Consider the following 25,097-nt stretch of genomic DNA (forward strand, 5'->3'; position numbering starts at 1 on the left):
TACTACGCCGAATGGTTCCCCCAAAGAAAGCGCGAACCACCAGAATCCAAAGCCGGCTACACAGCATCAAGGGGACTACCGTATACCAGAGTCAAAGCCTACTTGTCAGGAGTTTTCGCCGGCAGGGAACCACCGCGACTCACTCTCTCTCTCAAGGAGTCAAAGCCTACAATAATCACTCATAAACCCCAAAATCATTACTTTAGCAATCAAAAGGCACACATCGGTTTCAAATCCCTAATCTTCACAACTTTTATATTCATCCATCCTCTCCACTCTCCTATTCGTCAAGTTCATCTTTTCACCGAAACCAGATAATCACATCATTCAATGGAAAACAAAATGTTGAAATCAACCGGCAAGATCGCTCAATTGTTGCCGCCGCTGCTATAATTGTCGTCTCTTGAGATTACTCCAAAGATGGTTAGTTCTATCACTTGCTGATCTTTCATTTCCATTTCCTGATTCTTTTGGCTATTGATATATGAATCTCTTTGCTCAATTTTGAGTCTCACAAAGTTTTATGATTTTTCATTTTGTATATTCTGATTTGATTTCTTATGTCATAGCCTAAAGCTGATTCGAACACCTGATTCTAAGGTTTAAATCACATTCACTTAAGCGAAATAGTGTTAATTTTGTGTTTTCATTGATATAATAAGCCAAGTTTTTTTTTCTGCTTGAATGTAATGTCTTTGTTTCTTTCTATGAAACAGGCTCACGAAAAGGATACAGATCTGCTTAACCCACAAACAGAACTTGAGAAGAGGAATAATAATTTATATACTAACGAACAAGTTCGAGCCTTTTATAAATCATCCTGAGGTATAGCATTTTTGTTTAACTTACTTATGTATTTCAATCCAAAGTTGGATCCGTTTATGATGTTGTTCACACTTCTCGGATCAGAAAGACGAAGCACACAACCAAGATTGTTATGGTGTTAAAGAAGAAGACAAAATATAAGTATTAAGAAATCGCGAGCATTTGAAGAAGAAGTTAAATTCTTGAATCCAAATTGGCTGAATCAGGGGACTTTGAAGAAGAAGTTAAATTCTTGAGAGAGGAGTTGTGTATGTCTAAATCCGAGCATTTGTTGTTGTTGCAAGAACTCGAGAGCAAAGAGACAGAGCTACAGTGTTCGTCTCTTTCTGTGGAGAAACTGGAGGAGACCATCTCGTCCTTAACGTTGGAGTCCTTGTGTGAGATAGAAAGCATGAAGCTTGATATATCAGCTTTGGAGCAAGCACTCGTTGATGCGATGAGAATCCAAGAGGAAAGCATCCAAGAGAAAGATCAGTTGAGAGGAGTAATCGAAGAGGTTCAGTTTCAGTCTCGAGAGGCGCAGGAGAAGGCTAAGTCCGTTGAGAAGCTAAACGAAGAGCTGAGGAAGAGAATCGCCGGTTCTGAAAAGAGTATCAAAGAGTTTTTTCAAAGTACTAAAGAACGGTTGGAAAGTGAAAACGAAGAGCAGCCACCTCTAAATGGAGAGTGTTTCTTCGCTGAATTGAGCCATGTGTTTCCATTGTCCAGTGAAGTTCGGTGAGTTCCAGCTTATTACGACTAACTAACTTTTGTGTCCTCCCTGTTACTAACAATGTTGGTTGGTTTTGTGTCTTGACAGTGAATGTTTTGATGCAATTATCAAGAGACTAGAACTTCCCCGAAATGTAACTTTGATTGATAAAATGGAGGGTATGGGGAAACAGATACAGCTGCAGGAAGATCTTGTGAAGCGGCTCAAGGTACATTTGAAAAACTAAGGATTTCTATTTGCTATCTTTTGCCAAAAGGGTTAATCTAAGTAGTTTCGGATGTGATATTTTTGGTGTATGTGCAGGAGGAACTGAAAGAGGAGAAACTGAAGGCGAAGGAAGAAGCGGAAGACCTTACGCAAGAAATGGCTGAACTAAGGTATAAGATGACATGTTTGGTCGATGAAGAACGCAAACGCCGTGTGTGCGTAGAGCAAGCGTCGTTACAGAGAATCGCAGAAGTGGAAACACAGGTATTTACTTATTTTATGATGCTTCCATGAAGGAATCTAACTGTTCTTTTTTTTTTTTTTTAATGCTCTATATTGTTAAAAGATGAAGAGAGAGACGAACAAGCGCTCTTCCACAGATATGCTACCTCTTTCCGTGTTATGAAAACACCATGAGCTTTGATGCATAGCTTTACCTTTACACAATTAACCCATGTTCACATCTCTGAGTCTCATCCATGGATTTTCCGCTGAAATATGCTTGGAAGGTGATGGTTCTTTCATAATTACAAATGGAATCGCAGGATGGTGGGCAGGATCAGAGAGACTTGAAGTGGCTGGAGTGAGATGAACAACCGATGTGAGAGTCAAAACCTTGCTAGGGTTTTAACAGCCATTTCACGAAATCGCGGTTGCGAATGATGCATCCCCCAGGGCTTTGATACGCAAAGAAACCTTGCTAGGGTTTTAACAGGCAGATCTTTGAGTATCTCTGGGATGAGATCAAGCGGAATCGAACCTACTCCGCTTGTTCTTACATCATCGGACATGTTATTATTCTTTGCAAGCTTCGACTTCTGTCTTTCCATGGCAGAAAACAAGGTAAACGGCCAAAAGTCAGCTTTCTTTCTTTTTCCTTTTTTTTTCTTTTTTTCATTTTGATCAAAAGTCAGCATTCTTTTTGTCATGACAGTCAGAAGAAGATTCGTGGCAACTGTCAAGGGCCAAAAGGGCTAAAAATTTGTGGGTTATTGATTTTAAATTTAAACATTTTATTTTTTCATATATACAACATGAAATCGAATCTATTTTACTATATAAAATTTTAATATTTAAAAATTAAAAAAAAACAAATTTAAAATTTTTATTGTTAATGTCGGTTTTCTACCACCATTGTTGATGATAAACTTTCACCGCCAATAATAACATGTCAGACAATATTATTGTCAATGATCATATGTCAGAAACAGTCACCGACGAGGTGATATGTAAAAAAATTAAATTTAAATTTTTAATTTAATTTTTTTGGATTGTTTTTGAAATTTGGAATAATTAATATAAAATTTAATTTTTTTAATTATATTATTTATTTGTTCATTTCTAATTTATTTATTTTTAAGTTACATTTCCTCTATCAGTTATTTGAACTTACCGCATTATTCAACATCTCTCAAACAAAAAATGTGACAAAATAACTATGAGCTACATAACTATTCAACATATTTCAAACATAGATCATATTTTATTATATCCATCATCCAATTAATGAGTTGAAAAGTATAATTAAAAAGTTGCATTGAGAAACTAATTTTAAAATATGAAGCGGCACTATTTATGAAAAAAGGTCGCACAATATATATATATTTTTTTTTTGCCATCTGATTTTATTGAGAAGCCGAAGCCCCAACACAAAGCCCATACAAGAAAGAAGATACAGAAGAAACATAAAACAAAGACAAAAACCCAAACAAAGGGCAAACACAACCACGTGTGAAGAGATCAAAAAGAAACGGAACACGTGTCTGAAACTCACACAACGAGGGACCACACGTCCTTTCACCTCCACCGCTATCGTCATCTCGAGATTCTACGCCGGAGACTGAACGACGATGCACCGGAACCACCGAATCACACCGGCGTCACACCAGGAACACCATCCTCCATCATCTTCTCCGACTTAATAGACACCACCAACCAAACAGAGCGATTAAACACCGGACTCCACCGGGACTTCACCCACAACCACCGAAAAGCCACCTCCAACAACTGTATTGGAGGTTTAGAAAATTCAGCAGCAAGCCACACAGTCTGTGTTTTAGAGAGCATCAATCGATTGGAATCGAGATCTCATCCAAAAACTCAAACCTAAACCCGTAATCAATCACTTAGCGCCATCGGCTAACCAAACTTAAGAAACAGAACACACCAATCCAAAGACCATACCCCATGATCTTCTCATCACAACATCAACACCAACCGAGAGCAAACTACTACGCCGAATGGTTCCCCCAAAGAAAGCGCGAACCACCAGAATCCAAAGCCGGCTACACAGCATCAAGGGGACTACCGTATACCAGAGTCAAAGCCTACTTGTCAGGAGTTTTCGCCGGCAGGGAACCACCGCGACTCACTCTCTCTCTCAAGGAGTCAAAGCCTACAATAATCACTCATAAACCCCAAAATCATTACTTTAGCAATCAAAAGGCACACATCGGTTTCAAATCCCTAATCTTCACAACTTTTATATTCATCCATCCTCTCCACTCTCCTATTCGTCAAGTTCATCTTTTCACCGAAACCAGATAATCACATCATTCAATGGAAAACAAAATGTTGAAATCAACCGGCAAGATCGCTCAATTGTTGCCGCCGCTGCTATAATTGTCGTCTCTTGAGATTACTCCAAAGATGGTTAGTTCTATCACTTGCTGATCTTTCATTTCCATTTCCTGATTCTTTTGGCTATTGATATATGAATCTCTTTGCTCAATTTTGAGTCTCACAAAGTTTTATGATTTTTCATTTTGTATATTCTGATTTGATTTCTTATGTCATAGCCTAAAGCTGATTCGAACACCTGATTCTAAGGTTTAAATCACATTCACTTAAGCGAAATAGTGTTAATTTTGTGTTTTCATTGATATAATAAGCCAAGTTTTTTTTTCTGCTTGAATGTAATGTCTTTGTTTCTTTCTATGAAACAGGCTCACGAAAAGGATACAGATCTGCTTAACCCACAAACAGAACTTGAGAAGAGGAATAATAATTTATATACTAACGAACAAGTTCGAGCCTTTTATAAATCATCCTGAGGTATAGCATTTTTGTTTAACTTACTTATGTATTTCAATCCAAAGTTGGATCCGTTTATGATGTTGTTCACACTTCTCGGATCAGAAAGACGAAGCACACAACCAAGATTGTTATGGTGTTAAAGAAGAAGACAAAATATAAGTATTAAGAAATCGCGAGCATTTGAAGAAGAAGTTAAATTCTTGAATCCAAATTGGCTGAATCAGGGGACTTTGAAGAAGAAGTTAAATTCTTGAGAGAGGAGTTGTGTATGTCTAAATCCGAGCATTTGTTGTTGTTGCAAGAACTCGAGAGCAAAGAGACAGAGCTACAGTGTTCGTCTCTTTCTGTGGAGAAACTGGAGGAGACCATCTCGTCCTTAACGTTGGAGTCCTTGTGTGAGATAGATAGCATGAAGCTTGATATATCAGCTTTGGAGCAAGCACTCGTTGATGCGATGAGAATCCAAGAGGAAAGCATCCAAGAGAAAGATCAGTTGAGAGGAGTAATCGAAGAGGTTCAGTTTCAGTCTCGAGAGGCGCAGGAGAAGGCTAAGTCCGTTGAGAAGCTAAACGAAGAGCTGAGGAAAGAATCGCCGGTTCTGAAAAGAGTATCAAAGAGTTTTTTCAAAGTACTAAAGAACGGTTGGAAAGTGAAAACGAAGAGCAGCCACCTCTAAATGGAGAGTGTTTCTTCGCTGAATTGAGCCATGTGTTTCCATTGTCCAGTAAAGTTCGGTGAGTTCCAGCTTATTACGACTAACTAACTTTTGTGTCCTCCCTGTTACTAACAATGTTGGTTGGTTTTGTGTCTTGACAGTGAATGTTTTGATGCAATTATCAAGAGACTAGAACTTCCCCGGAATGTAACTTTGATTGATAAAATGGAGGGTATGGGGAAACAGATACAGCTGCAGGAAGATCTTGTGAAGCGGCTCAAGGTACATTTGAAAAACTAAGGATTTCTATTTGCTATCTTTTGCCAAAAGGGTTAATCTAAGTAGTTTCGGATGTGATATTTTTGGTGTATGTGCAGGAGGAACTGAAAGAGGAGAAACTGAAGGCGAAGGAAGAAGCGGAAGACCTTACGCAAGAAATGGCTTAACTAAGGTATAAGATGACATGTTTGGTCGATGAAGAACGCAAACGCCGTGTGTGCGTAGAGCAAACGTCGTTACAGAGAATCGCAGAAGTGGAAACACAGGTATTTACTTATTTTATGATGCTTCCATGAAGGAATCTAACTGTTCTTTTCTTTTTTTTTAATGCTCTATATTGTTAAAAGATGAAGAGAGAGACGAACAAGCGCTCTTCCACAGATATGCTACCTCTTTCCGTGTTATGAAAACACCATGAGCTTTGATGCATAGCTTTACCTTTACACAATTAACCCATGTTCACATCTCTGAGTCTCATCCATGGATTTTCCGCTGAAATATACTTGGAAGGTGATGGTTCTTTCATAATTACAAATGGAATCGCAGGATGGTGGGCAGGATCAGAGAGACTTGAAGTGGCTGGAGTGAGATGAACAACCGATGTGAGAGTCAAAACCTTGCTAGGGTTTTAACAGCCATTTCACGAAATCGCGGTTGCGAATGATGCATCCCCCAGGGCTTTGATACGCAAAGAAACCTTGCTAGGGTTTTAACAGGCAGATCTTTGAGTATCTCTGGGATGAGATCAAGCGGAATCGAACCTACTCCGCTTGTTCTTACATCATCGGACATGTTATTATTCTTTGCAAGCTTCGACTTCTGTCTTTCCATGGCAGAAAACAAGGTAAACGGCCAAAAGTCAGCTATCTTTCTTTTTCCTTTTTTTTTTCTTTTTTTCATTTTGATCAAAAGACAGCATTCTTTTTGTCATGACAGTCAGAAGAAGATTCGTGGCAACTGTCAAGGGCCAAAAGGGCTAAAAATTTGTGGGTTATTGATTTTAAATTTAAACATTTTATTTTTTCATATATACAACATGAAATCGAATCTATTTTACTATATAAAATTTAAATATTTAAAAATTAAAAAAAAAACAAATTTAAAAATTTTATTGTTAATGTCGGTTTTCTACCACCATTGTTGATGATAAACTTTCACCACCAATAATAACATGTCAGACAATATTATTGTCAATGATCATATGTCAGAAACAGTCACCGACGAGGTGATATGTAAAAAAATTAAATTTAAATTTTTAATTTAATTTTTTTGGATTGTTTTTGAAATTTGGAATAATTAATATAAAATTTAATTTTTTTAATTATATTATTTATTTGTTCATTTCTAATTTATTTATTTTTAAGTTACATTTCCTCTATCAGTTATTTGAACTTACCGCATTATTCAACATCTCTCAAACAAAAAATGTGACAAAATAACTATGAGCTACATAACTATTCAACATATTTCAAACATAGATCATATTTTATTATATCCATCATCCAATTAATGAGTTGAAAAGTATAATTAAAAAGTTGCATTGAGAAACTAATTTTAAAATATGAAGCGGCACTATTTATGAAAAAAGGTCGCACAATATATATATATTTTTTTTTTGCCATCTGATTTTATTGAGAAGCCGAAGCCCCAACACAAAGCCCATACAAGAAAGAAGATACAGAAGAAACATAAAACAAAGACAAAACCCCAAACAAAGGGCAAACACAACCACGTGTGAAGAGATCAAAAAGACACGGAACACGTGTCTGAAACTCACACCACGAGGGACCACACGTCCTTTCACCTCCACCGCTATCGTCATCCCGAGATTCTACGCCGGAGACTGAACGACGATGCACCGGAACCACCGAATCACACCGGCGTCACACCAGGAACAATATCCTCCATCATCTTCTCCGACTTAATAGACACCACCAACCAAACAGAGCGATTAAACACCGGACTCCACCGGGACTTCACCCACAACCACCGAAAAGCCACCTCCAACAACTGTATTGGAGGTTTAGAAAATTCAGCAGCAAGCCACACAGTCTGAGTTTTAGAGAGCATCAATCGATTGGAATCGAGATCTCATCCAAAAACTCAAACCTAAACCCGTAATCAATCACTTAGCGCCATCGGCTAACCAAACTTAAGAAACAGAACACACCAATCCAAAGACCATACCCCATGATCTTCTCATCACAACATCAACACCAACCGAGAGCAAACTACTACGCCGAATGGTTCCCCCAAAGAAAGCGCGAACCACCAGAATCCAAAGCCGGCTACACAGCATCAAGGGGACTACCGTATACCAGAGTCAAAGCCTACTTGTCAGGAGTTTTCGCCGGCAGGGAACCACCGCGACTCACTCTCTCTCTCAAGGAGTCAAAGCCTACAATAATCACTCATAAACCCCAAAATCATTACTTTAGCAATCAAAAGGCACACATCGGTTTCAAATCCCTAATCTTCACAACTTTTATATTCATCCATCCTCTCCACTCTCCTATTCGTCAAGTTCATCTTTTCACCGAAACCAGATAATCACATCAATCAATGGAAAACAAAATGTTGAAATCAACCGGCAAGATCGCTCAATTGTTGCCGCCGCTGCTATAATTGTCGTCTCTTGAGATTACTCCAAAGATGGTTAGTTCTATCACTTGCTGATCTTTCATTTCCATTTCCTGATTCTTTTGGCTATTGATATATGAATCTCTTTGCTCAATTTTGAGTCTCACAAAGTTTTATGATTTTTCATTTTGTATATTCTGATTTGATTTCTTATGTCATAGCCTAAAGCTGATTCGAACACCTGATTCTAAGGTTTAAATCACATTCACTTAAGCGAAATAGTGTTAATTTTGTGTTTTCATTGATATAATAAGCCAAGTTTTTACTTCTGTTTGAATGTAATGTCTTTGTTTCTTTCTATGAAACAGGCTCACGAAAAGGATACAGATCTGCTTAACCCACAAACAGAACTTGAGAAGAGGAATAATAATTTATATACTAACGAACAAGTTCGAGCCTTTTATAAATCATCCTGAGGTATAGCATTTTTGTTTAACTTACTTATGTATTTCAATCCAAAGTTGGATCCGTTTATGATGTTGTTCACACTTCTCGGATCAGAAAGACGAAGCACACAACCAAGATTGTTATGGTGTTAAAGAAGAAGACAAAATATAAGTATTAAGAAATCGCGAGCATTTGAAGAAGAAGTTAAATTCTTGAATCCAAATTGGCTGAATCAGGGGACTTTGAAGAAGAAGTTAAATTCTTGAGAGAGGAGTTGTGTATGTCTAAATCCGAGCATTTGTTGTTGTTGCAAGAACTCGAGAGCAAAGAGACAGAGCTACAGTGTTCGTCTCTTTCTGTGGAGAAACTGGAGGAGACCATCTCGTCCTTAACGTTGGAGTCCTTGTGTGAGATAGAAAGCATGAAGCTTGATATATCAGCTTTGGAGCAAGCACTCGTTGATGCGATGAGAATCCAAGAGGAAAGCATCCAAGAGAAAGATCAGTTGAGAGGAGTAATCGAAGAGGTTCAGTTTCAGTCTCGAGAGGCGCAGGAGAAGGCTAAGTCCGTTGAGAAGCTAAACGAAGAGCTGAGGAAAAGAATCGCCGGTTCTGAAAAGAGTATCAAAGAGTTTTTTCAAAGTACTAAAGAACGGTTGGAAAGTGAAAACGAAGAGCAGCCACCTCTAAATGAAGAGTGTTTCTTCGCTGAATTGAGCCATGTGTTTCCATTGTCCAGTGAAGTTCGGTGAGTTCCAGCTTATTACGACTAACTAACTTTTGTGTCCTCCCTGTTACTAACAATGTTGGTTGGTTTTGTGTCTTGACAGTGAATGTTTTGATGCAATTATCAAGAGACTAGAACTTCCCCGGGATGTAACTTTGATTGATAAAATGGAGGGTATGGGGAAACAGATACAGCTGCAGGAAGATCTTGTGAAGCGGCTCAAGGTACATTTGAAAAACTAAGGATTTCTATTTGCTATCTTTTGCTAAAAGGGTTAATCTAAGTAGTTTCGGATGTGATATTTTTGGTGTATGTGCAGGAGGAACTGAAAGAGGAGAAACTGAAGGCGAAGGAAGAAGCGGAAGACCTTACGCAAGAAATGGCTGAACTAAGGTATAAGATGACATGTTTGGTCGATGAAGAACGCAAACGCCGTGTGTGCGTAGAGCAAGCGTCGTTACAGAGAATCGCAGAAGTGGAAACACAGGTATTTACTTATTTTATGATGCTTCCATGAAGGAATCTAACTGTTCTTTTTTTTTTTTAATGCTCTATATTGTTAAAAGATGAAGAGAGAGACGAACAAGCGCTCTTCCACAGATATGCTACCTCTTTCCGTGTTATGAAAACACCATGAGCTTTGATGCATAGCTTTACCTTTACACAATTAACCCATGTTCACATCTCTGAGTCTCATCCATGGATTTTCCGCTGAAATATGCTTGGAAGGTGATGGTTCTTTCATAATTACAAATGGAATCGCAGGATGGTGGGCAGGATCAGAGAGACTTGAAGTGGCTGGAGTGAGATGAACAACCGATGTGAGATCAAAACCTTGCTAGGGTTTTAACAGCCATATCATATATATTTTTTTTTATTGCATCCCCCAGTTTATACGCAGAAACCGAAGCCCCCAACACAAAGCCCATACAAGAAAGAAGATACAGAGGAAACATAAAACAAAGACAAAAGCCCAAACAAAGGGCAAACACAACCACGTGTGAAGAGATCAAAAAGAAACGGAACACGTGTCTGAAACTCACACCACGAGGGACCACACGTCCTTTCACCTCCACCGCTATCGTCATCTCGAGATTCTACGCCGGAGACTGAACGACGATGCACCGGAACCACCGAATCACACCGGCGTCACACCAGGAACACCATCCTCCATCATCTTCTCCGACTTAATAGACACCACCAACCAAACAGAGCGATTAAACACCGGACTCCACCGGGACTTCACCCACAACCACCGAAAAGCCACCTCCAACAACTGTATTGGAGGTTTAGAAAATTCAGCAGCAAGCCACACAGTTTGAGTTTTAGAGAGCATCAATCGATTGGAATCGAGATCTCATCCAAAAACTCAAACCTAAACCCGTAATCAATCACTTAGCGCCATCGGCTAACCAAACTTAAGAAACAGAACACACCAATCCAAAGACCATACCCCATAATCTTCTCATCACAACATCAACACCAACCGAGATCAAACTACTACGCCGAATGGTTCCCCCAAAGAAAGCGCGAACCACCAGAATCCAAAGCCGGCTACACAGCATCAAGGGGACTACCGTATACCAGAGTCAAAGCCTACTTGTCAGGAGTTTTCGCCGGCAGGGAACCACCGCGACTCACTCTCTCTCTCAAGGAGTCAAAGCCTACAATAATCACTCATAAACCCCAAAATCATTACTTTAGCAATCAAAAGGCACACATCGGTTTCAAATCCCTAATCTTCACAACTTTTATATTCATCCATCCTCTCCACTCTCCTATTCGTCAAGTTCATCTTTTCACCGAAACCAGATAATCACATCATTCAATGGAAAACAAAATGTTGAAATCAACCGGCAAGATCGCTCAATTGTTGCTGCCGCTGCTATAATTGTCGTCTCTTGAGATTACTCCAAAGATGGTTAGTTCTATCACTTGCTGATCTTTCATTTCCATTTCCTGATTCTTTTGGCTATTGATATATGAATCTCTTTGCTCAATTTTGAGTCTCACAAAGTTTTATGATTTTTCATTTTGTATATTCTGATTTGATTTCTTATGTCATAGCCTAAAGCTGATTCGAACACCTGATTCTAAGGTTTAAATCACATTCACTTAAGCGAAATAGTGTTAATTTTGTGTTTTCATTGATATAATAAGCCAGGTTTTTTTTTCTACTTGAATGTAATGTCTTTGTTTCTTTCTATGAAACAGGCTCACGAAAAGGATACAGATCTGCTTAACCCACAAACAGAACTTGAGAAGAGGAATAATAATTTATATACTAACGAACAAGTTCGAGCCTTTTATAAATCATCCTGAGGTATAGCATTTTTGTTTAACTTACTTATGTATTTCAATCCAAAGTTGGATCCGTTTATGATGTTGTTCACACTTCTCGAATCAGAAAGACGAAGCACACAACCAAGATTGTTATGGTGTTAAAGAAGAAGACAAAATATAAGTATTAAGAAATATATACTTCTATTTCATGTAAAGTTTTGATATTTTCTCTTTCTTTCTCGATGAGTATTGAATCATATATGTTTGTTAGTGTTTGTTTCAGTCTCTGTGGGAATGGGTTTGCTAGCTGGCTCTACCGTTACGCTTCTTACTATTATTTGGAGAACTTGCACAGTTGTTGGCAAGTGTGACATTCATGATACTATTGCTGAAATAACCAAGACACTAAAAGCTTCCATCTTAAAGGTAACGGGAAAGTGCTTATGTGATTGGATGCTTCATTTTTTTTCTCTGACTTATATAAATGTCATCGTTGTTACCTCTTTTGTAGATTTTGGTGTTAATGTAGATGTTTGGACCATATGCTTATTCATCGTAGTTTTCTCTCTCACTTCATCTACATTTAATCTGATCATAACAAGAAAGTGGTTAGGAATTGTTTTACGGGGGATGTTGAGTACTTTTATATATATTTCTCTGGTTACCTTTTGGAAGTGATTTGATTATTGAGTGATGCTTTTTTTTGAAAATCATAGAATGCAGTGGTTGAGTTTGTGTGGATGGTGAACGCGAAATAAAAATTTGTAGCAGGAATGTTGAAACATCTGACCATGGAGATCACTGGGGCCACAAAGAAGAAAATTTATGAAGCAACAGTGTGGGTTAAGCCAAGGTTGAACTTCAAGGAGTTATGCTGGTGATGATGCCCCTGCCATTATTCCGTCCTATCTTGGCTGCAAATAAGGTATGACTACAAACGTTACATATATGTGTGCAAGACATAGATTAATCTTAAGGAACATTATGATCATGAAAATTTGGTTTCGTGGACAGATGATCATAAATCTAGAAGGAGGGAAGTTCCACGAGATGATTCAGTACAATACTTTACTGATCATGCTGTCAAGAGCATCCGACACAGATTTAGCTCATTGTTACTTTATGAACGTCAAGTTCTCGTTACGGTACGATTCAAGTAAACTAAATGCTCACTGACTTTACGCTATGGTTATTACAAATTATTTTGGGCGTTTAATGTTTTATATAATGTATTGAGGCTGTAATTTCCTACTAAACATTATAACCAAAAGTTATTTTTTTTTCTGTTTGTAAAGTAAAATGAGAACCATTGGTGTGTTATTCTTCCTTTCATAGCCACTGTTTTGGGATGATAATTGACACAATGATTTGGTGTCTGTCTTTATTATTCCCAATATTTTATAAATGTGATGCTATCGTTAACTTTTTCACATGTTTTTTGTAACACAGTCGTTGTCTCTGGCTCTGATGTGTTGTGTGCTTTGGTATTGTACGGGAGTGGATCTTTGAGATTAAACCTAAATGACTCCACTTTTCACGATGTCGGTGGTGCAGATCAATATAAAGTGTTCCAAATGTAGGTGGCTTCTCTCCCACCAACACTCTGCCACCAAAAAGTGAGAATGCACCTAAGAAAGTACGAATAGTTTAATCCCAGGAAGATGCCTTATTTGATCACAAATTTTGCTTCGTAAATAATGCTTTATCACCCCTTTCAAAATTAATAATTTCTCATCATGTCATGTCTGTGTTTAGTCTTTCAGTATATGCATATTTGGTATTCATAATTTTACTGGGTCATAATTGTTAAGAAACTGTGCATAAGAGTTTCCTGATACTGAGGTGTCTGACCACCAGAACAACAATTCTATTTAAAGGTTAAAAGTCTAGCATAATATTCTTGCACAAATATACTTGCCAAACAAGCGATACCAAATAAAGATTCTTTTTATTTTCATAGTTATAACCCCCGTGTAACTCATAATGTAATGACCCTTGATTACTTTGATAAATAATAAAAGCTAATTGTTGAAAAAAAAAATATGGAACTAATTACGAAACACAACCTTATTTACCAGACCATCTCATTATTTTATCTCTTGCAAGTTGATTGTAGAATTGACTTAAGTATCAAACAACAACAAAACAAAAATATAGCAAAGTATGCTAAGTTTCTAATAAGATATTAAAATTGCACTGCTGTCTCGAGAAGATCATAAACTATGCCAACGATATCTTAAGCTGCATCAACTTTATTTCAGATTTAAGGTGTGTTCAGTTTTTCAGGCATCTAAACACAAGTTCACGCTTACGCAGTAACTTAGTGCCGGGTCCGACTATTTAAGTGACCTAAAGCTAACTTAAAAAAATTGTGGCCTTGAATTTCATAAGATAATGATATGAAAATTAATTAAATGTAACTAATACCTACTGTTTCATTTAGTATATACTTATTGTTATTTTCTTTTGATAAACACTGTTAAAAATAGAAGTATAAATATATGTATAATGAACAACAACAGATAGAATATGAACTGTAAAAGAAAGAGAAGAAAACTATATGAAAACACAGTATTTGATGGCATTGTTTCGAGAAACGTAGAATCGAACTTTTCACACAAAAATGTATAATCGAACTACCACATAAAGGAGATTTAGTAGACAAAAAATTATAGTATGTGACCCAAATGTGTATGTTACTAACATGTGGCTTAAAGCATATGTTTTACACGCTTTATGAAAGAACCAACTCTTAGGGCCTTCTTTTACACACCATCTTAATCATCCAAAAATGCATTCCTAATCTGTGGTTCTACCTCATCAGTCTAGATGGCTGTCTCCAACATGGCAACATACACCATTGAACTTTTGATTTTGTTTTTAATGATTCATTGGTGGGCGGAGACTTCACATGTAAGATCTATTAACCACACTCATATTATCCAATACTCTTACCTTAATTAAAAGTAAAGTCCATTTTTGTCCCTATAGTTCCAATTTTTTTTCAAATAATCCACTTTTTCAACCAAATTACATTTCCCAATACTCACAATACAACTACACATTATTAAACAATACTCCACTCTCGAGAACTAGCATTTGATAAAACAAAGGGGTTGACACAGTTAACATCTCCACGAGTTTATTTACAATACAAACAATGATATTTAATAACAAATACAGTAGAACCTCTATAAATTAATACTCGATAAATTAATAATTTTTATAAATTAATAAATTTTGTCGATCTCAACTTGGACCGGTATAAAATATGACACAAATTGATAAAATAATAAGATAATAATATTTTTAAAATTCCCATGTAAATATATAGTCCGGTTAAAATCATAAATTAATAATCTATCTATATATTATATAAGTACAAACTAAACATTATATTGTTGTTTTATATTTACAATGAAAATACTCTATGTTTCTTAACATTTCAATATAATTTGATAATATTTAGTAAAATTATATCGAAAGCAACATAACAATTTTATGAAACATAAAAATATACAATAAATAAGATAATAAAACAATATGAAAGTAAGATTTCTAAAATTTAATAATGTATATATGGTAAAATCAAATATTTTCTTATTTTATAAATAAAAATAGAAAAAATAGAAAAAAATCTGAAAAGAAAATTTTGGTAAATTAATATCTCTATAAATTAATAAAATTTCAGAGTCCCAACATTATTAATTTATAAAGGTTTGACTGTATTCAGAATGAAATTACACAAATGGTAAACGCCCGTTAAGTCCGGATCAAGACTGGTATAGTACATTAGAGCCAGTCTCTTACATGCGGAATTTAACTTTTCCTTCACGAAATCTAGACGCAAATCTCCTCGGACTCAAACATATATAATCCATTAACATCACATTTATATAATACTTTGATAAACATAATAGTTCAACTATGAACCAAAACACATATCCCCCAGAATAGTTACTATTCCTTACTTGTATAATCGGAACAAAATAACAACAAACACACTTCATAAAAACCATAATATCAGCAAAACGAAATACACAGATGAATAACACAAATATCAAACAACCACACAAGATAATCACAAAACAAACACATGCATTTACATGTTTTTTTTTTGAACATCAATTTTACTTTATGTTTTAAATTCAACTATATTTACTTTGGTGCAACTATCAGATATTTATTCTATTTTTATTGAATCAATCTGTGAAACCATTTATGCTATTTTTTTTTTACCTAAACAACTTCAAAACAAAGTAATACAGTCACTAACCATTATCAAATGGATTAAACAAAGGAATAAAACACATGAACCTGGCGCGTAGCGCCAGAATCCACTAGTTTATTATAAAATAGAGGTAATATATATAGAAGAAATAATTAATAGAAGAAATAATTGTTAACACTCCTGTTAAGCAGAGGTGGCAAAGCAAGTCAGAGATTCTAACGTCGTTAGAGGCTTCGTAGTTCGGAGTCGTCTTCGTTAAATAGGATCGTCTCTCCATTTTCACTCTTCATGTTGAAATTTGTTGAAATCTAGCTCTGTCGCCAACGTCTAATGCAATCGTTATGAGATCGTTACTTATTTAGCATTCTTTTCTAATTTTGGTTGATACGTAATTGTTATCGAAGATTACTATTCTATTTGTTGGATCTTTCTTATCATATTATGTCCATATCAAAAGTGTCCCACTTTAAGTGGGTTGGGTTTATAAGGAGAGATCAAAGTTATAAACCTATCACCTTCATGGTTTCCATAGCTAGATTATTTGCTCAAGAGAACAACTTGAACATAGTTTCAACAACATGAAGAAACTAGGAGAGGTGTGTTTGTCTACTTACGTGGTCCTGAGGCTAAAGACATTAACTTAACCCACAAGCCTCGTACATACAACATCACTTCAGATCAAACCGAGGCTGTTTCATTTCCACTTCATGCCACTTATTGGATCTTTATCAATTCATGCCACTTCAAGAGAATACGGTATTGGAGCACAAGTCGTATACAAAGTCGAATCTTTTTTACGTTTTCCCTCTATTCCATAAATTTTGTTGACTGGCAAAACACTTTGAAAATTGTGTTTTCCTATTTTTTGAAAACTAATCAACGCTCTAGTTTTTAAGTTTGGTTTAATGGATCAATTTTATTTGTCGGGCCAACTAAAATTAAATTGTTCAAGTTTGATAAGTTGGACCAACCTAAATTAAAAAGCTCAATTCATAAAATATAATAAATGTATCATTTAAACAAAACAAAACCCAATAACCCAACTTCAATTACGCTTTGTGTTGTTTAAAAGAATAAATACTAGGCTTTAATCCGTGCGTCCGCACGGATTTATTTATGTTTTTAACTTTTAACAATGTCATAAACAATTATTTTTATTTTCTTGTTATAAATTCATAAGTTTTGTCAATGATGTGTTCTGTTCAATGTGTTTTGCATCTATTTACGAACTATGAGATTGTGTCGATTTTGGTAAATAAAAATTAAATTGTAAGATATTAAAGTTTCTTATTTTAATAGTTTTATGAAATTATACTAATAATATTGGGATTTATAGTTAAATATAAGTTCAAATTTTATATTGATTTTTAAAAACAAATACATTATCTAGACAGAAACATAAAAAATAATGAAAGCAAGTAACGGAAAAAAAAACAATTTTACCACATTTTTGAGAAAAAGAACTTCAGTATAATTTTGTAAAGAACAAAAACACAGCGGATATTTGGAAAAAAAATGACTCACAGTCCATCATGTGTTTTTTTTAACTTGTACCACAGTCCACAAGCAATAAAATTACCGTCTGCTCTAGAACTTTGAAGATCACATACGGCTACTTGAGCCAGGCTTAGAGCTTGGTCAAGATCATATAAAGGAGCAAGCTTTAGAACAAACCCGTCACCCAAAAATTTCTTACCAAGGTAGAGGACGATTTACAATTGGAAACTAAAACAACGTAGATAAGTTTTCAGGATTGACCAATAAGTTATTTATCTACACACATTGAACAACACGTCAATCATGTCACTTCTAGCCCACGAAACATGAACTAAATACCAGATATGTATCAGAACAAAACAGAGATAAAGTATTAACCAAGATAAAGAAATGGGGGAAAACGGCAATTTCATACCCAACATATCGCCATACGTTCAATTCATACCCTACTTATATGACCGTGCAAAAACATGCCTGAACTTATATGGTTTTGCCAAAACATACTCAACTTATAATTTTTTGACGAAATCATACACCAGTCGCCACATCAGCTGCCACAACATCCACTTTTGTTCGCGTGGATGCTACGTCAGCTAATTTTGCTGACGAGGATGCCATGTGTACAAACTTTTTTTTGAAAAAACTAAATAGTGTTTTTATAAAAAAAATTATAGAAAATGTAAAATTTTATAAATTTTTATTATTTAGTAAAATTAACAAAAATTAATTAATTAATTAAATTTTAATCTTATATAAGAGAGATATTCGTAAATGTTTTGATCATATCACAAACCGTCCTTATAAGAGTTATATATTTGTTGTAATTATTCAAATTAAATACCAGTGTTGGAGTCGTGTTACTCTTGATTAATCATGGTTGTGTTTGCATTTAAAAAAAATTATGATAACATACCCATGATTAATAAAGAGTAACAAGACTGCAACACTAACATTGAATTTGAATCATTACAACACATATATAACTCTTATAGATGGTTTGTGATAGGATCTATCTCTTATTTAAGGTTAAAATTTAATTAATTAATTAATTTTTGTTAATTTTACTAAATAATAAAATTTTACATTTTCTATAAATTTACTTTTATAAAAACACTATTTAGTTTTTCAAAAAAAAATTTGTACACATGACATCCTCGTCAGCAAAATTAGCTGACATTGCATCCACGCGAACAAAAGTGGATGATGTGGCAGCTGATGTGGCGACTGGTGTATGATTTCGCCAAAACATTATAAGTCGGGTATGTTTTGGTACGGCCATATAAGTACATGTGTATTTTGGCACTGCTATATAAGTCGGGTATGAATTGAACATATCGTATATGTTGGGTATGAAACGACCGTTTTCCCAAAGAAATGGTAGTAGACCTAGTACGTGACGTATATATTCCCTCTGGTGGAAGCTGGATCTCAAGCTTTTTCAAATCTTCATGAAGATTCGGCCGCCTAGTATTATAACAAACAGAATGCACAGTTAAACACGGTTTTGAAGCTTCATAACAACTATAGTTTGCTGGTTATAGTTGAATGGAACATGCTAAAATAAGGACAGCAAAGGGAGCACAAAAAGGTCTTTCTCATCCTCTAAAACGAAGTTTTCCAGATTCTTTCCTACCACCAATTCCACCTCCTTTTTTCAGAGAAGAAGGAGAAGAAAGATTAATCTAAGGGATGATGAAGACCTAACTCTTAGGGGATAGTAAGAGAATGGCACTCACCTAATCATCCATCAAGGCATCAATTGCTGCCTATTATAATCAACAATAATCTCTCGACCATCAATAAATGAATGATGAGCATCCTATAAGAAACCACCACAAAAGAACATTCCTTTCCGACAACAAAACTTCACTGTTGATACAGAAAATATACATTTCAAACAGCTTTAAAGAACAAAAAAAAAAGTTAGCATCACCTAGTACCTCGTAAGCACGACGCATATCCTTCTCAGGCTCATACTCCACAAAAGCATATCCTCGTGAAGCACCCTCACTAAACAAAATGTAACAACATAATGTATAATCAACACAGTTATGCTAAGACAATATGTGTACAAACCAACAGAAGTAAGATCATAAAGCAGAGCAATTGCAAAGCCTTTACCAATGTGTCTAACCAACCGAAAGCTCTTAACTTTACCGTATTTACACATAGCCTGTAAAGAAGAACCTTTATCATCACTCCTACAACAAAAGTGTAATTCCATGTATAAAACACATACACTTACCTCACGGAGAGTCTCCTCCGACGTAAGATGAGAGGAGATTCGACCCACGAACAAAGTACAGTAAGGATCTCCAGCTGCTTTGGATCACCAGGGATCATCTTCAAAACCCCAAATGACATATCAAATAAATCAACTTTGCGACTTCAGAGACAAAAACAAAGAGAGAGAGAGAGAGAGAGAGAGAGAGAGAGAGAGAGATTACATAGACTGGTGTTATAGTTGAGGAGAGCGACGAACGCCGCCGTTATTATGTGGGGCAATGTCGTAGGTTTAATGACGTTTAGTAAGGGGGTAATTCCAGTGGCATTAGAATGTAACTTTTGAGGAAAATTCAGGGCTAATTAATATTTGTACTCTTGTTTTAATAGTTTAGATGTGTTGCAGCGGCGATCTGACGACAATGATGGCGGATTGACGACGAAGACTATGTATTTGACTCAAGTCGATGAAGGAGAAGGAGGGAGGAATATATTACCAAAATAGTTAAAATATTACCGATCATTTTAGCTTAAAATCTAATTGGAACCAAAAAACCAAAAAAATCTTGGTTCGGTTGAATTGGTTCAAACTAAATGTTTCATCTCGATTAGATCCAAAAGCAAACAGGAATAAAGGATACTCTCTGTTCAACCGAAATTAAATAAAAGATGATTTTCTACAAATTTATATTTTCAAGAATCGAATTTGCCTCGCTTTTTCGTTAACTTTTGCTAAGGAATTTTTCTGACTTCAGTCGATGACTACGCTATAAACAATCACACATGAAAAAGGTTGTGACTTCTATTTTAATATATAAGATAAGAAGGATTTAGACCATTCTTCTAAACTCTTCACAGAAAAATAATACTACCAAACTTGTTGAGCATGCATCTTTTGTGCAGATAAGCCATCCAGATAAGAAGGATTTAGACCGTTAACTTTTGCTAACGAATTTTTCTGACTTCAGACGATGTGTAGTGATGGAGTCTTTGTTGGGTTTAGAATGTAAAACTTGGGACTTTTGTGGACGGGGTTCGCCATCAACACGTAGACCACTTGCTCGGTGAGTTTTCCGCGACACCGCTTGTGGAATAGCTCCGGGGAAGAGATAGCATTACCGACTTCTCTGGATATCAGCCAAGGGTAAAAGTATCTGGGGACTGGTGCAATACATAGTTGCATAACATCTTCGGGTAATGAGTTGAGTTTGGTGGTTTCTTGATTTGATCTGTCGCCGCCAAGAATGGAGTCAATACCCATATCCACCGGTAGATTAGATAAGTCCATGCCTTCTTGATTCCCTGCTTCAGCCATCGTCTCCGAAGTCGAAGCAAGTATCGAGCAAAAGCTAACGAATTTTTCTGACTTCATACGATGACTACACTATGAACAATCACACATGAAAAATGTTGTGATAAAATAAGAAAGATTTAGACCATTCTTCTAGACTTAACAGAAAAATATTACTGCCAAACTTGTTGAGCATGCATCTTTTGTGTAGTTGCACTAACTAATATGTTCTTCTGCAAAGATTGAAAATCAAAGATTGGAAATGTTGCTTGATGCAGATTCTATAAAGGATCTTGGAGTTAGAACGATGAAGGTGATTACTAATAACTAATTACATTGGTCTTAATGGCTATGGTTTAATCAATCTCTGGTAAGGCCCATTCATTAGTCGCATCTCCTAACTGCTTTGCTCACGGAAAAGTATGGATGTTATTTGATTCCAAAAAATCTTGGTTCAGTTGAATTGGTTCAAACCAAATGTTTCATCTCGATTAGATCCAAAGGCAAAGCGGAATAAAAGATACTCTCTGTTCAACCGAGATTAAATAAAATATGATTTTCTACAAATTTTTATTTTCAAGAATCGAATTTGCCTCGCTTTTCCGTTAACTTTTGCTAACGAATTTTTCAAACTTCAGACGATGATTACACTATGAACAATCACACATGAAAAGGGTTGTGATATAAAATAAGTAGGATTTAGACCATTCTTGAAGACTCTTAACAGAAAAATATTACTACCAAACTTGTTGAGCATGCATCTTTTGTGCAGTTGCACTAACTAATATGTTCTTAAGTTCCTTATATCTGCAGAGATTGAAAATCAGAGATTGGAAATGTTGCTTGATGCAGATTCTAAGGGATCTTGGAGTTAGAACGATGAAATTGATTACTAATAACTAATTATGTTGGTCTTAATGGCTATGGTTTAATCAATCTCTGGTAAGGTTCCATTCATTAGTCGCATCTCCTAACAGCTTCGCTCGTGGAAAAGTATAGACGTTATTTGATTCCGATGAGAGTCAACATGTGTCTCATACTCTAAGCAATTAGTTTGTTCTTTAGTTACGTTTTTGGTCCCTAAACTATGCGATCCGATTTTTCTTTTGGACTTCCATAACTTTCATCAAAATGAAATAATATTAAATAGTATAATATGTTTTTATCAGAAATATCTTATATCAACAAAAGAGTTGGTATAAAACTTGTTCAATAAAGTCAGAACTAGAATTCAATAAGATTTTGCAAAAAAAAAATAGTTGAGAATTTCTTATAGTTTTAAGTATTTATCGTTCCTAAGAATTTTAACAAATGCCATATGTTCTTATAGAAATTTAGTTTATAATAAAATAATCTGTCATGATGTATCAATCTTTTTGCCGACGTATTCTCATTTGTCTTTAATTATTTATTTTTGAGGTAACGACCAATATTTATGTAATAAAGAAATAATCTTGCAACAAGGTAAACAATATGAGAATTCGAACTGTGGTATGTTGATTACATACAAAGCCAGAACTAAAGCACAAAAACTTTAAGCTCGACTCAAAAACAAGTTCATTTCTCTCGACCAGAGAACAAAAAAAGGAAAGAGACTTTTAAAGAAAAAACAGAACCGTTATGTACTGTACGATCATCATCACCGGCATAACTGAATCAAACCGATGATGGGACGAAAAAGATACTGAGTTCTTGTCCAATATTCCCAGCTGGATCAATCAGATGGAAAGATTCAGATTCCTTCGAACCACAAACTCTTCTGAAACTAGCTCTCAAATACATCAACTCATCATCGAACCGGCCAAGTTCTTTCCCAGTCACAAGTCCAGCTCCGACAACAACCTTACTCAAAGCGGTTAACGCCGCCATGTCATCCTTTGACGGACTGCGTTTTCTTGCGTACCCAACTCTCTTTCCATTACAATACATGTTCCAAAACGGCCTCGACGAAACAGAGTCACCCTCTTCTTCTTGGTTGTTCCTTTCCAAGACTATACGTAACTCTCCTCCTCTCATTTCTCGAGCTAAGACCGTTGTTGGAACGGCTAGCTCGAGAAGAAGCTCGGGGTTTGTCGATTTTCGTGGTGTTTGGATACAGAAATTGATTTTCCCCTTACGGTATCCGAAGATGGTTCCTGTGACCGTGGATGAAGAAAGGGAAGAAGAGGAACGGAAAGAGGAAGTGCGTGATTTGATGTCGTTGTAGAAATTCTTGCTTCTCAAGTTAGGGTTTTCTTTTTCTAGTTCTTGGACTAATGTGGAGTTGCAAGTTGGGATGAGAAGCTTAATGATTGAACGGAGGAGACGCCATGATTGGACTTGGTTCTGGCAGTCTACCGTGGTTACCACCGGCGATTGAAACTCCATTGACGCTATGGATTTGGTCTTTGACATTTTTAATGCTTTGAGAAAGCAAAAAAAAAAATCCAAAAAATGGAAAAAATATTGAAGAATGAGAAGCAGCTTGAGGGTTTGGTGTTGAAGAATTGGGTTTTAAATAGGGGAGACAGAGGGGGAGATTTATGTACGAAGACCTTTTTGATATTCCATTATAGTAATATTTTAATTATTTTAAAATTCTATTTTGGTTTTATGTTCTTGAAAAGTATACTAATGTTTGGATTATGAGAGACAATTTTTGAGCTTCGGTTTGTAAAGTGTTATTCGTGTTGGGTTTTTGTCATTCACCCAAAAGATTCTTTCGGAATAGGTGGAACTACTATCTAGTACGTACCATTATGTATATTGATAATTGCAAATAAAGTTACAAAAGATGTCAAATAATTAGGTCGACCTTTATAATTGTTTGACATCTTTTTGCAGGATTTATTATCATTCCTATATATTCACTTTTTGGGAGGAATTTTTCTTCAAAATATCATGTATACACGTATTAACGAGGTAATCATATCTTTATCAATTGAGTTCCAGGATAAAACTTCACCAATTTAATATATCTATAGAAAACCTTATAAAAGATTGATTTTTTTTAAAAAAATGTATTTAAAAGATTAATTTATATATTAATTAATGCATTTCCAATTTTGTGGCAACACGAGTTTATGAATCTCACATCAACAATAATGATGAGACATGATTAAGTACGTTTAGCTTAGGCCAACTCCGATAGAACACCAAAACACCAAATTTGATATGATTAATCAATGGGACACCAAAAATGATACAGTAGAGTGAATAGTGTTACACCAAATGTTAAATATTCATATTTTATTATGTTTCATTTATTGATACAATTCAATTATTATTATTAATTAGTTCAAATTTGTAACTAAACATATATATATATATATATAGTATTATTTGTATTTTTAAATTATTTTACATGATTAAAATATTTTTTCTTTTATTTCAAATAAGATATCACAAAGTGATTATTATCAGTTTCTTTTATATTGTAAAAAATAAAATATCATAGAACTTTTATATTTTATTTTATTTTCAAATAAAAAATCACTATATAATTATTATCATCTACTTTATCTTTTAATATATTTTATTTTAAAATATCGATTATAATATTTACTCAAATTATATTTAATCAGTAATAAAAAATTATAATATTATTATAATGTTAGATTTAATAGTAAATAATTAAAATTTTATGTAATGCTATTAAATTCACCAAACAATAAAATAACATTCTTATTTTTTATTTTAATATAGTTAAACTTTTATTACTAACTAATACAAATTTTATTAAAATAAATATATTATACGTGCTTTTCATAATTAATAGTTGTAATTTTTAATATAATATTATATATAAAATAAATACATAAAATATATAACATTGTTAAACCAAAAATATAAATGTAAATAAATTTGATAAACATATAATTAAATTTTTTTTAACAAACATAATATCTAAGTATGATAAAGTCATAAAACAATTATAACTATTATAGAATCTCATCTAAAACTATGAGATTTAGATTTTTTATTTTTAACTAAAAACTCCGCTAAAACTTTCTAAAATAATTTTAAAATTCATAATTTAAATATTTTTAATGGCAGTAAATTTTAAAGCAGTTTATCAAATAACAAATTCAATAATACTAATTTTGTAAAAAGGAACTTAATTTTT

General features: G+C 34.9%; 3 protein-coding genes and 1 pseudogene across 3 annotated transcripts; 3 read left to right on the top strand and 1 right to left on the bottom strand.

Moving 5' to 3' along the window:
• Positions 1-1,003: 1,003 nt before the first annotated feature.
• Positions 1,004-3,791, top strand: LOC125586131 (protein Daple-like; the record flags this gene model as incomplete). The annotated part of the gene is made up of 4 exons (XM_048755949.1): positions 1,004-1,542; positions 1,625-1,745; positions 1,841-2,008; positions 2,091-3,791. Coding segments are annotated over 4 exons (888 nt in total), but the record flags the coding sequence as incomplete, so codon positions are not given.
• A 1,185-nt stretch (positions 3,792-4,976) lies between these two features.
• On the top strand, positions 4,977-6,753 carry LOC125586132 (annotated as a pseudogene).
• A 2,196-nt stretch (positions 6,754-8,949) lies between these two features.
• On the top strand, positions 8,950-10,304 carry LOC106350695 (protein Daple-like; the record flags this gene model as incomplete). Its single annotated transcript, XM_013790544.3, has 4 exons — positions 8,950-9,488; positions 9,571-9,691; positions 9,787-9,954; positions 10,034-10,304. Coding segments are annotated over 4 exons (888 nt in total), but the record flags the coding sequence as incomplete, so codon positions are not given.
• An 11,448-nt stretch (positions 10,305-21,752) lies between these two features.
• Positions 21,753-24,321, bottom strand: LOC106449796 (protein MIZU-KUSSEI 1-like). Its single transcript, XM_013891492.3, has one exon. It carries the CDS (start codon positions 23,384-23,386, stop codon positions 22,649-22,651), a length of 738 nt encoding a protein of 245 aa, XP_013746946.2. The 5' UTR covers positions 23,387-24,321; the 3' UTR covers positions 21,753-22,648.
• Positions 24,322-25,097: the final 776 nt, after the last annotated feature.

The sequence above is a fragment of the Brassica napus genome, chromosome C4 (assembly GCF_020379485.1).
Source record: "Brassica napus cultivar Da-Ae chromosome C4, Da-Ae, whole genome shotgun sequence".
In the NCBI taxonomy this organism is placed as follows: Eukaryota; Viridiplantae; Streptophyta; class Magnoliopsida; order Brassicales; family Brassicaceae; genus Brassica; species Brassica napus.

What these genes read in the sequence shown, in the direction of transcription:
- LOC106449796 (XM_013891492.3), bottom strand. Translation starts at nt 23,386, where the DNA reads ATGTCAAAGACCAAATCCATAGCGTCAATGGAGTTTCAATCGCCGGTG.